At 53.2% G+C, this 13,489-nt stretch overlaps 1 protein-coding gene across 2 annotated transcripts in view; it reads right to left on the reverse strand.

Moving 5' to 3' along the window:
- Positions 1–13,489, reverse strand: part of LOC113204068 (protein neuralized) — a 43,185-nt gene that overhangs the window by 13,427 nt on the left and 16,269 nt on the right. The window contains exon 1 of one of the 2 annotated variants that reach the window (XM_052277314.1): positions 1,239–1,842. The exons of the other annotated variant lie outside the window; for it this stretch is intronic. Coding sequence (XP_052133274.1) covers positions 1,239–1,650 — 412 coding nt within the window. The 5' untranslated portion in view covers positions 1,651–1,842. Of the gene's footprint in view, positions 1–1,238; positions 1,843–13,489 lie in introns of those variants that run through there. 2 annotated transcript variants of the gene reach the window in all.

A 13,489-nucleotide genomic window follows, 5' to 3' on the forward strand; every position in this document is an offset into this window, starting at 1 on the left:
CATATGTAGCGCCTTGCCGTTTTTTCCCCCGGAAATTTTCCTGAAATTTTCCGGAAACTTTCCGGGGCTTCCAACTCTACCGACTGCCCCCCGCTCATTTTGATGGATCCGCGGATGCTGCTGCGGCCAGCGAGAGAGAGAGAGAGAGACAGGTACGACGTAGACCTCGCGGCCGCAATCGACCGCCGTCCCCCGACATCGCACGTCGGCACGCCCCCCCCCTCCCCACGCACACCACACGCAACGCAGGACGACGGACGCTTTGCGTTCACGTCCTTTGCGAACTAGAGCAGCATCAAGCAGTGCTATCGACCAAGCTCGGCCCCTGCGACCAGTCCGGCGCGATAGCGCAGGACGACGTGCAGGAGGCTGCGTTGCTGTCGGATGCTGCACACCGTCGTCGGGCACAGAGACTGTCAGGCAGGACAGAGTGGAAGGGGGCGGGCAAGGCACTGGACCGAGGCCGTGGAGGTCACGCAACGAGTAGAGGGCTGTGCTTAAACCACGAGACTTTGAGATAGGAGGTCCAAATGTTATGGCGGTCCAACAATCAGGCACGACGCGAGTCCATAGGGACCAAACATGCGGTGTACTTTTCTACCCCGCGGTACAAATGTCATTGACAACAATTACCGACCAGAAATTTTTTGAACACTATGATATTTGCACCCCCTCTCCCCATCTTGGTCGCCTACGAACTAACGGAACGTCCACGAAAGTATGTGCGCGCGAGGGAAACGAGTAGCGCTGAATGAAGGAACGGAATGAAGGAAAGAGAGAAAGAATGAATGAATGAAAGATGAATGAATGAATGAATGCGATACGCGCCGGTAGGCGGTGCTGCGCGCACATGCCGAGACAGCCGTTCCAGACACTTGCGCGCCGGCGGAAGTCGTCCAACCAGCAGACGGGGGAGGACGGGGAGGTGGAGGAGGAGGAAGAAGAGGCAGGAAGCTTCATTCAGGATCCTGGGCACGGCGGTGCGCCCCGCCACGCCACGCCTCGCCACGCCCGGGCACGCGGGCAGAGGTGCTGTAGTGCGTGGACCATGCAGAGCAGTGAGGTCGGCGCGGGCACGGGCTCAAAGGAAAAGGCCAAACGCGCCAGATGCCCACCAGCGGAGCGCGAGGAGGGGGGGGGGGGAGCCGCGCCAGAGGAACAGACCAGCGCTCTCCGGGGCCGCTTTAGATAACGATAACCACGCCGCCGACGTCGTCCGGGGCGGGTGGTATACTAACCTAATCGCTTCTTGAGCTTCTTGAAGGCCTTCATCTTGTTACGGAAGGGCGCGAGGAACTCGTCGACGGTGCAGGGGCACTTGCTGGGCGCCGGGGGCGGCGCGGGCTGCGCCACCACCTGCACCTGGTCGTCGGGGACCCTGGAGGGCCCGGCCACAGGCGAGGACGCCGTCGGCGGCTGCGGCTGCTGCTGGGGCGGCGGGGGCTGCTGCTTCGCCCTGGCGGCCAGCTGCTGCTGTTGCTGCTGCTGCTGCACGTGCTGCTGGTAGTGCCGGCGCGCGGACCGCGACCCGGGCCCGGGGCCCACCCCCAGGGGCGGCGCCAGGGGCGGCGCGGGGGCGGCGTGCTGCTGCTGCTGGCGGCTGGCGACTCCGGACACGGCGTTGAAGAAAGCCATGGCACCGGCGCCCATCACAGGACTGATCGCGCTTCACAGGCCGAGTAGCATCGCCAGGTAATCCAGGTAGGCGACGACGCACACACACACACACACGAGCCGTCACTGGTGAGGGCAACGACGACGGCCTAGGCGGAGCGCGAGGAGCGTCGGGACCGACGTCGACGTCTGCTCCGGACGGTTGCGGGGAGATGACTGAGTCCGCATTAGTCCGCCTCCTATCCGCCTGCCGCCCGCCGCCCGCCCAGCCGCGAGTCGAGTCGGAGCCGTCGGGTCCGCTCGGGCCGCGCTCGGGCCGTGCTCGGCTCCCCGGGTTACACAAGCTCGGCGCGAGGGGTAGGGCGGGGGAGGGGAGGGGTGGCCGAGGGCGAGGGGAGGCAGCGACAGCTGCGCGGGCTCGCGCGGGCCGACGCCGCACGCGCCGTGCCACTGGAGCTGGAGTAAGTTTAGAGCTGAGCGGGAGAGAAGCAAATATCCACGACCTGCTCGACCATCTCACTCACCCCTCTCCCGAAATCGCCAAGCCAAGAGTCCTCTAGTTCCAGCGTTCGGCTAAAGTCTATGGGCGCGAAAGACAAGTCAGAGCTCAATCTTATCCTGGTCTAAGAACAGCGACTTTCCCTCGCTTTCAGCAAAAGCAAACCATGCAAAAAACATGGCTTAGATTAATACCTCGTTGGGGATCTAGGGTCACATATCTAGCAGTTTTGAGCAATTACAATCCCGAGCGTTTCCGCACGTTTTGCTTCACGAAGCTGGACAGAGCAATTCAAGGAGCACAGTTCTTCGCAGCGAACGTCGTGCTCCGTGGAAGCAAAGGACACTTATACGTATTATTTCTTGCAGTCAGCCTGGTCCCTGGTAGGGGAATGCGGTGTCCGTACGATGATGCACTGGTTGCAGCTGAGGAGTCTCTTGTCGACAGTGTGCCGACTGCCGCGGTGCTGGGTCTTCGCACATTGATATTCCGTCCGCGGGGTCCTCCAACACGTATACACGGCGTGTACCTGGAGGCGCGCCCGCCGCAGAGCCCCGCGCCCCGCGCAGCTGCCGTCGCCAACCCCCGCCCAGGATGTGTCCAATTACCCCAAAGGGTGGCGGCGGTCCCCGGCGGTCCCGGAGGCGCGGCGGCGGGCCACTAGAGGCACGCGCCGACGCTCTCCGCCACGCTCCGCCACGCTCCGCCACGCTCCGCCACGCTCCGCCACGTGCAGAACGGCGGGCAGACAGATTTATATGCAGCAGATTTTACAGTGTGACACATTAGCCGCCACGTGCGTTCCACATAACATCAAAGAAAGTGTATTGCATTTACGACAACATTTCAGCAAGTCAAAACTGGTATGCGAGGTACTGTAAATTGCGATAAACGGGCGGGGAGGTGTGGTCAACGTAGTGGCGATGAGAGAGAAAGAGCGAGGGATAGAAGGAGAGGGAGGAGGGAGAGAGAGAGAGAGAGAGAGAGAGAGAGAGAGAGAGAGAGAGAGAGAGAGAGAGAGAGAGAGAGAGAGAGAGAGAGAGAGAGAGAGAGAGAGAGAGAGAGCGACAAGAGTGTGGACGGGAAGGAAACGTGAAAATGAGAAGGCTTCGTCGTGCGTGAGGGCGCCGCGCCGGACGGCCGGAGCCGGATGACCGGATGCTCGGCGAGCGCCCCTCCTCCTCCTCCTCCTCCTCCTGCTCCGGGGCCTCCGCGGCCTCGTCTCCGGCCCCCCCTGGGACCCTGGGACTCCCACGACAAAGGCGTCCCTCCACGGCACGGCAGCAGGTCCGGGCGCCGACGCAGAGGGCGCTCCCGGTCATGGCGGCCATGGGATGGGCTCCCCGGCGGTCATCCGGCGGCGGCCAAAACGAGTGTGAAGAAGCCGACGTCCGTTCCCCGCGCGCGACGCCCTCCACCTCCCCCCGGTACACCGTTAGAAAGAAATGTTCATCATTCCTGCTCGTTTAGCTCTCCCCCCCCCCCTTTCCGTTTTGCTTCCGCATGTCATTCCCGTGGTTGGGAATCCGTTCGTAAGTCCGAACAAACAGTGGCTCCCTCTCGGTCGGGCGGCCTGGACGCCCGTGTGAAGTGTGTGGGCAGTTAGGCAGACTGTGCTAAGCACGAGCCTACGCAGCCATGCATTCCTCCAAAAATCAAAGCTTCCAAAAGTTTTCACTACATACGACTCTAAACAAGTAAACATACCAATCAAGGATGGAAGCAATAATGAAAACTTCTCACGCTAACGCGTTTAACGTTCTCGAGGTTTTACCTTAAGAGATTACAATTTTCCAGTAAAGGGGTCTTCGGGGAAATTTTTTAATCGCTCAATTTTTTTTTTTTTTTTTTTTTTCATTTTTCCAAGTTTTCTGGAAAACATTTCAATTTTTTCCGATTTTTTTTTCTGGGAAACATTTTATTTTTTTCCGATTTTTTTCTGGAAAACATTTCAATTTTTTCCGATTTTTTTCTGGAAAAGTGTCCAATTTTCCTGCGGAAATGCGGAAAAACAACTATATTGAACTTTAAAATCCCTTTGATCCCTGTACGCTGTCCCGCGGCGTGCGAGCGCTCCTCTTAGTGTAAGAGGGCCGGCCGCAGGTGGAGCCGGGTGGTGGTTGGTGGTGGAGCTGGACGGCGGTCGCGGGAGTGCGGGCCGTGCGGGCCAAGTGCGGGCGTGAGCGCGCGGGGCCAGGTGCCGCCGGCTCGGCGGTGGCCACCTCCCCTCACCTGCCGGACGGGCTGGGCAGCGCGTCCCACACACCTGTCGCCGGGGGGGAGGCTAGCCAGCCTCCGGCTAGGTACATCTGCACATAGGAACAATCTGACGAGACCACGTCGCGCCGCGTAAAACAGTTTTCCGGCAAGGTAAAAACTCTACCATTTACTTTCTCACCCACTTCGAATAAGTAATCTAAAACAGACTATAGTCAACTATATAGTTTGATTATTACTAGTTCTAGTCATCGATAAATAATAAAATTTATCTTAATAATAAGTCCTCTATATCCTCCATAATAATAAAATAAATCTAACTTTCACTTACTTTTACTGTACTCTCACTCACCCACTTCCACTCACTCACTCACTCACTCACTCACTCACTCACTCACTCACTCACTCACTCACTTCACTCACTCACTCACTCACTCACTCATACTCGTCATATGAAAATGCGGAAATTAACCTTCACCGTGTATCCTCAGCCCCAAATAACACATGTTATTTGTCACGAGACTCATCACGGCTTCGGAAATTGCGACACGGGCGCCTAGAGCGCGGGAACGGCTAGGAAATGGTCATTTTATAATCGTTCATCGGTCTAAAACCAACACGCACTTTTTTCCCGCTCTTTGCGCTCGCTATGAGGACGAAATATATAAAATAACACGTTTTCGCGGCGCAAACGGGCGTGTCGGCGCGCTGATGTCGCCAATATTGGCGCAAAATCCCGCAAAACCATATACAGTTTTCGCGACATTAAAAATAAATAAATCCCACCGCGCACTGAATGCACGGCGATATATGGCGCATATTGGTCCAGCCACTCTCTCCTCTATCATATTCACCATAATACCATTTGCATCGATATACGCCTTTCTGCGTGCTGCTCGTCGCCGTTTCGGAAGCCGCGCGCATATTTCGCGAGGGCCGGCCTCGCGCCTCGTGCGCGCCATATTCAAGCAGGGCGATTAATGCAAATTGCACATCTGTCGGCCGAGCAGCAGGGCGAGAGAGAAAGTAAGAGAGAGAGACGAAAAATGAAAATAAAGAGGTGACTACTTGCTTATAGAGCCTAAACTTTGTTGTATGAATAATACGTAAAACAACCATATCCGACTATATAATCATGATGCTTGCAAGCCTTATGGAGGATCTGCTACATCCTTGTTCAAGCCACCGTCTTTTCCGTGGAAACTTTCCCATGTAGCGTTTGTGTCCTCTTTGAGATTCGAGACAACAGGGACACCACAGCTGTTTAAAATTTAAAAAAAAAATAAAAAATAGGGGAAATTTAAGAAAATATATATATTATTTAAGTTTTCCGTTTTTTAATGTTTTTAAAATTGTTTAAATGTTGTTTTTTTTCGGAAAAGTATCTATTTTTTCCGGAAAAGTCTCAGACTGTTAGATCCTAAATCACGGCTGTTCTCCTCCGAACAACACAAACTGATGGGATAGCTCTGCAAGTGCCCTGCTGATGGTCCGCAGGCAGCCTCCCGGCGGCCATACACGGGGGCACCTGCGCGGCGGGCGCAGGGCAGGCACCTGTTCGTGCCGCGAGGAGCGTCCAACGGACCGGCCGGCCGGTACCCTGCGGCACCCCTGCCGTACCCTGCGCGGCACCCTGCAGCCGCCTGCGAGCAGGTGGAGTGCAGCAGCCCAGGCGCAGCAGCAGGTGAATCTCAGTGATAACAGACTAATAACGACGTCTGACCCACTGAGCGGCTCTGCTGTGCTCGTAGCGTCGTCACCTTTTCCTTGCTCGGCGCACCCCATTTTGTTTCACATTAGTCTTTCAAAATGTGTGGTTTTGGTGGTTTCCGTTCGAAAACTTCGGCATTGAACTCAAAATATCTACAGCACAACACCCCGTGCAATGGTGTAAGACTTACTGCTCAGCCTAATTGTTTTTCCATAAGTGTGATCCAAAGTGTGATTTTTTGGAGCAAAAAATTGGGACATATTCTGTATTGTGACTAAGCCACTACGAATCCTCTAAATGTCTTTGGCAAAATGTCTTCCCCTCCCTGCTACCCGTGGGAAACGCTTGGAGTCTGAAGCCCCATAGAGTTCAACTCCACCCACGCTACGCCCCCACAGGAAGCCCCTAAGAAGAGGTCCCCGGGTCGAACCACGTTACTTGACCGCCGCCGGCATGGCTCTCGCAGAGACGATCCCTCCCCCCATAAGCATCAGCCTCTTATGGGGTGACAATCTGTAATTTGTGCTCAAATATGTATCTTTCGCATGATTTGCAGAAATTCTTTCCAACTATATTTGACCGATCAGATGAGGTATGAGGCTTTAAGTATCGGATCGAAATAGTCCATCATCGCACTTTACAAAAGTTCTCTCAAACGCGCGAGTGTTTTTCCAGTCCAGAACTATTAAAAGAACGTGGACAATTCTTTTGAAAAGCATTTTAAAAGAATTTAAATGGCACTTTCACGAGGACACTGTTTTAAAAGCCAACACAACACACAATTGTTGACACTGTATACAGGGTGGCGGAAGGGGGGGGGGGTCCAGGTGGTCCAGGTCCAGCCGCATTTACGCGTGCACGCCACAGATCGATCGGTCACTGCGCTCGTCAGCTGGGCCGGCTGCACTAAGAGGGCTGCACCAGAGGACCAGGTAAAGACAAGCAGGCACCCTGCTGTCGGTCAAGACGCGCAAACGGACTGGTCGACTGGTCTTAGTGCCCCCCCCCCCTCCCCGGGGTCGCTGCTTACACTGTGAAATAAAACTAAAAAAGTGCATCTGGCGTGCACCATGCAAGACCAGTTGCTCAGCACTACGTTGCACGTACTTTTACAGTGTTAGACTGGATAATTGAAGACAGTAAAGTAGTTGAGCACTTAAAAGTGTTCAACTGCAGGGTTGGCCGTGCAGCATTCAGTTGAGTTGAACAATATAGTGTGTATGTTGTTATATCTGCGATATGCCGTTGAAACCAAATTTTCTAGAAGGGCTGGCTTCAACATTGCTGCGTGTGCGTGTGTGTGTCCGGGCTCTTCGCTGCATTGCAGCTGGCCAAAGATTCGGGGGGGGGGGGGGGGAGTCCAGAAATAGTTGCAACGCCAAGTTCTGCCTTGCCTCCTATATATAGTATAACGGGACCATTATAGAAGGCGAGGGGGGAGAAGAAGGCAGATGATGCCGGTAAAGGGGGGAGCAGCTCCTGCGAGCGTGAGGGAGAAAATGAGAGGGGGGGGGGGCTGTGGAGGGAGAATGCAAGCCCCCCTACTCCCCTCTTCGGGCCGGAAGGAAGGAACCAGAGGGTAAGAAGGCGCGCGCCCGCCGCGCACATTCAGCTGTGCAGCTGTCCTCACATTGCCGGCCAGAGCCCCGGGCTGCCGCTGAGGTAGTGAGCAGAGGGAAGAGAGGGGGGGGGGGCGGAAGGGGTCGCCCACCACCCCCTCACATACTCCCCCATGACTATGCCGCACATTGTTCAACCGTGCAAAAACCCTGTATGCAAGTGTGTGTGTGTGTGGTTCAGGCGGGTTCAGCCGAGAATATAGGAGGGGGGAAAGGTTCGTGCGAACGAAAGGGGGCCCGCGGGAAAGGCAGGGGGATAAAGGGGGCGGGGGCAGCTGCCGCTTCACAGTGGTCAAATACAGTCGTCGAGCGCCCGCCAAAGTGATATGAAGCGAAAACGGAGAAACATTTTTTAAATTCATTTTCTCACACAATTTTTTTTTACGAAAAAGCTCATACCAGATTGTCATTTTTGGTTTCCCCCTATAGCATCCACGACGTTTCTCAAAGGCGTTGGATTTTACCGGACTTTACACCTTCCGTTACGGAGTTTTATAGTTTTTATGCCTTTCTATAGGATGCTAAATTATTAGTGCCTTTCGTAAGGCATTAATACCCGCTCGCCGCTCTATTTGTTTTTCCAGTCTGAGCTGGGGGCTGTATGGTTGCATATTTTAGCAGGGGCCGCGGGGAACGCGACATGCAGGCCATAGTGCATCGGCAAATCTGTCCCGACTTTACACGCTGTAATGCGCGGGGGCTGCTTTTTCCTGGAATAGAGTCTGTTGTGCCGGGCTGTCTGCGAATGCCGCGGCCGGCCGGTCAATCGCACAGCCCCCGCGGCGAAAGGGGACTGGAATTCCCTCTGTCTGCTGCTGGTCATGCGCGGCGCCGTCTGCTTATGCTTTAATGCCTTTGGGGCGAAACACACTCTGTAAAAAGCTTATTACGGCGAAATTGACCGGCTTACGATTTTATGTAAGTGAATAAATTCAAAGGAACGCAACGGCCTTTACGAGCACCATAGATGGTCTGTGGCAGCCTAGTGTACAGATACCTTGAAATCTCAGTTCATGCGAGTTGATGGCACTTGAATTCTACGACCGTTTTTCTCTATTCTCTAGTGTCGGGGGCATGTGAAGGTGGAAAGCGAGCTGAGAGTGACCAGAGACAGAGAGAGAGAGACAGAGATAGACAGAGAGAGAACAGGGGGGGGGGGGGTTCGGGGACACACCGGACATGGGTCGACCGAAGCCCTTACGGTACACGCGGACATTGCATCCGGCCAAAGGCACATACACCGAAGGTTGCTCTCGGGGCTCACGAACGGTCCCAGCCGAGCAAAAGGGGGGGGGGGGCAGAGGCTTTTGTTTGCTTCTTCCGGTCAGGGAGCGGTGCGGATGCGATATACGGCCGAGCCCGCGAAGCAGCAACAGCAGCAGAGAGGCATCGCGCAGCTCAAAGCAAAAAGCCACATGAAGCGATGCTGGTGCAGCTCGGCCGGGATGGGGAGCGGGATGAGGGCGGGATCCACCCGGGAACACAATCGCGCCCCGGCGGGGACGAGGCGCGGGACCTTCAGGGCGAGGGACACATGACAGGCGCCCCACCGTGTAACTATAGGAAGCAACGCCACACACATAGCCACCGGCACCCCGACGCACGGTCTTACGCATCCTTTGGATGTTTTTGATATGCAAGGTTAAGGAAGCACTGGAAAGTTTCCGGAAAATTTAAGGAAAATTTAGGGAAAAGCCGAAAATATTGGGGAAAACGGTAAATTTTCGGAAAAATGGAAAACTTCACACACTTTAGAAGTTTATTTACCGGAAAATTTTTGCAAATTTTCAACCCTATCACGGTTATATTGCGAAACTTTCCAGATCTAGTTGACCTGAGTAACAGCAGGCGCGCCAATGACGGAATTAGCAACCTGTGATGCAGATAGATATACTGCAAGGATGTACTCCAAGTAGATGGAAGGTCGAGGTCGAGGGGTCGGCCCCGCTCGGTGCGACCCAGATGCGACCCTATCAGGACAGGAGTGGAGTGGAGACCCTGCGGACGATAAGTTTGGTACCCTCCTCCTCCTCCTCGGCGGGCAAGCTCCATTTATCGGATGGACAGACGCCGTGCTCCAGGTCCATATACCATAATCTGCTAAAAACGGCAAAAACACCTCCAACGGACAACAAACAAGTCGAGACAAAAAACTAACTCACTGGTGAAAGGTGAGAAGGGCGTAAGTCCACGGACGTTGCTTTGGACTCACGCCCTTTTCAATTTTCACAAGTGAACTGAAGTTTGACAAAAGCAAGCTATGTGAAGTTGAAGTTGTGCCAGCTTTAAATTCATAACCAAGTCAGCAATTCAATTGAAACTCTTTCGACAATCTATACTTTTGCCAAAAATTTTCGTCTTAATTTTGTTCTTCCTACATAGCCTTGCCACGAAGGCACGGCAACATCGACTTGCTTTGAACAACTCTTTGCTTTTGGTCTCCAATAAGCAGAAGTGGTAAATTTTTGGGGTATTTTCCAAGCAAGAAGGTCGCTTAGGGCTGTTGTATAAGGTACACAAGGAATTATTAATTCCCCTGTCTCCGCACATGGCGCGTAGACACGGTATACCTCACCATCCAGAGCCTTTTTATGAGATCGCAGAAAACAACAACAACACACAGCAAGCAGCAGCTCAAAGGCCCTTTCGATAATCATCACCATCCACGAAATACCCGGGCCGTCTAGGAACCCTCCGTATAATGGCGTACGCGCGGAATCGATCAGACGGACGGACAGACAGACGGACAGACAGACGGGCGGCCCGCCCTTCGGCACCTGGCACCCATCACCTGGCGCTACAACATGCTGCGCTCGGCCCGGCGGTCCCGCTGGCCAGGCCATGCGGGGCAGGGGTCCCGGCAGCTGTCGTGCGTCGTGCGTGTGTGGTTGGGTCTGTGTGTGTGTGCGCGAGTACCTGCAGCCGCACGCGCCGGGCGCGCGCCAGTCTCGGCTACTACTACTTCTCCACCTTCTTCTTCTAGTCTTCTTTCACAGCAAACTTCCTCCTAATGTAGAAATTGAAAAATCCCCCTGGGAATAATTGTACATGCATGTATTTACAATATGCATATATGATGAAAGAAAAGCCATCAGGATGTGTGCTGCGCAAATTACAGTTGAAAGTCTTATTCGCTGATGAAAAATGTGTTATTCACCTACATTTTGAGGAAGTCTCCTCAAAAAATGTGCGAATTCTCCTCATTTTTTAGAGAGATCTCCTCAAAATCTTAGCTTTTCTTTAAATGTCAGAGTTCCTCAAAGTTTTACGCTTTTCCTCAAAGAATCAGACATTACCGTCGTAGTGTACCGTGGCTCCGGTTTCGCCTTTGAACAGTCGTCGTGTAAGCCCCCCTTTGAACTTAAAAGATGAAGTTTCCACGTAGCGGGGGGGATTTACCCCGGGATTTACACCAGGCAAGTTTTGAAGTTTGCCCCCAAACAACTGCTTGTCACACGTGTGTATGGCGCCTCGCTGCGTTGCATGACGCGAGTGTGACATTGGCGCGAAGCAACAGCCCGTGACGATACGTGACGGCGAGGAGAGGAGAGGGGGATCCATGGCAGAGAGAGTAACGCGATCCTGACGCGGCCTAAAGTCATCTGGAAGTGATATCTGCGACGCACAAGGACGCCAGAGCTCCGGCCCATCGGTAATAGTGTATAGGGATGAGGGAGGAGATCCAAGAAATTTTTGGAAAATAAACTTACGGGTATTAATAGGTTTTTTGCGCCGGTCCGGAACTGACAGTTGGAAAAAAATAATTTAGGTTGTTATAATTGTAAGCATCGAGGGAGAAATTCTTCATGAAAAATGTCTAAGAGTTACGATTTTCAAACTCCGTAACGATTAATAAACAAAATACTTTTTTTTTGACAGTGAACTGATGGGCAGATTCGAGTGTGTGTATATACACTGTTGTATAGAACAATGTCAATTGGAAAGGGTTAAGTTATAAAACACTGTTATAGAACGGCTCTAGAAGACGCAATCTAACCAATATTATACACCAACATTAATATTATTTTAAATCTTAAAACATTTTTTGGCACGGTGCACCGGTACGCTGCAGTGCGCGGCCCGTGCACGAGCGCACCACACAATGCTGTCGCCCGGTGCACCTTAGACTTTTCGTCTTCAGTCAGGTCAGGTCGTATACCAGTGTGTATAGCACCAGCACGGGCTGCTCTGAATCCAAGGCTTCCATCCACCTTCCAAAGGCCCCCGGGCGGACCCCGGCGAGAAAAGCGCAACCAAAGCCCAAGGAGCCCATAGGGGCGGGCCCCGTCGTGGCAGGCCGGCCCGCTGGACAATGGGGAGCTCTCCAGGACTCTGCACACGCGCGCGCGCGCACAGCAGCGTCTTGGGGCTCCATCTTCAAGACGCTGCTGCTGCCGCCGCCAGCCTCCCCCGGGAACACCTGGCCGCCCCGCCCCGCCACGCGTCCCTATAACCCCGGGACCATTGTCACACGACACAGTGTGTACGGCTCAAAAAAGCCTTTTCTCAATGTAGCCAGCAGCAGCGGTGTGCATCGTGAATACGGGCGACTCCTGTGGGAAAAAATATATCAGCACGACTAGCGAATTCGTTGGGGGAGGATAGGAAGAAAAGGAGAAGGAAGAACAATAAAACTGATGAAAAATGTGTCCGTCGTAAGGTGGAGGGATACGGCGAAAATCATCTGCCAGGTGACACCGCGCGTGGGAAAGCTAAAGGGAGACAAACCATACGGGTTATGTCACTCTAAAACTTCATTTGCTGTCGTCTCTCCTTTGCCAATTCACAAGCTCGGAGTATTCGGACAGTTTTTTGAAGTCATTCCGTCCTTGTTTTGTTATTTTGGTTCATATGTTAGTCATTTTCAATCGTTTAATTTCAGTTCATTTAATCAGTCATTTACAGTCATCTCACTTTATTGATTATGGTCGATGCAGACCGTGAACATTTTTAGGATATGCAAACCTTGGGGGCGATGTGACAAACGTTCTCTCTATTTACATGTGCCGGGCACCAACTTTAATAATTTTCGGTAGGTTGAAATCAATTTCAGTCATTTTAAATCAGTTTGTCACTTTTACTTTTAATCAATTTTCAGTCATTCTACAACTTTTCACGTCAATTGCAGTAAATCAACTTCCTTCTTACGGGTCGTTTCTAGTAATTTGCTCAATTTTCAGTCACTTTTGGTCACCATTAGTCATCGTACACGGAAAATCGGCAAGAGCAGGGACCCCTCGCCATCCACCGGGCTTTCCGCGTACTGCTTCCATTTTGAGATCTGCGTCTGTCTCTCGCAGTCTCTCTCGGTCCAAAGAAATCGAATAGCGAGCAAACCAGCGCGCCATTCGTCTGAAATAGGCACGGGATGATCGATGAGTAAAGGACGAGGAAATGTGGACGGTATAGCCTCGTACATTTCCTCTTTGACCGTTCGACACTTGCGCCTCAGTCAGTGCTGCGACTACTCCTCAGCCGCCTCACTTGCTCGCGGACAGCCATGGATGTTGAATGCACAAACAAAATTGCCTCCCTCTCCCTGATGTATATAGGAAACTTTTACTTTTCCAAATGACGAAACATGCTGTGAGCCCCTCATACGGCCTCGCACGCTTCAAATGCAACGATTCGTCTCGCGTTTCGGCTCACGCCGGCAGAGTGTGCTTTGAGGCGGGGCGCGGGCAGGGGCGGGTAGGGCCGCTAGGGGCGAGCGAACACGGACACGGGAGCGTGTACCTTTATATGGTTGCACGAAAAATCAAGAACCTTTTGCTATACGGTGTCCGCCAGCACCCCCGCCTCCCCGAGGGATGATGACAGAGGAGGGAG

Source organism: Frankliniella occidentalis, unplaced genomic scaffold, assembly GCF_000697945.3.
Source record: "Frankliniella occidentalis isolate FOCC.00 unplaced genomic scaffold, Focc_3.1 Scaffold9, whole genome shotgun sequence".
Lineage (NCBI taxonomy): Eukaryota > Metazoa > Arthropoda > Insecta > Thysanoptera > Thripidae > Frankliniella > Frankliniella occidentalis.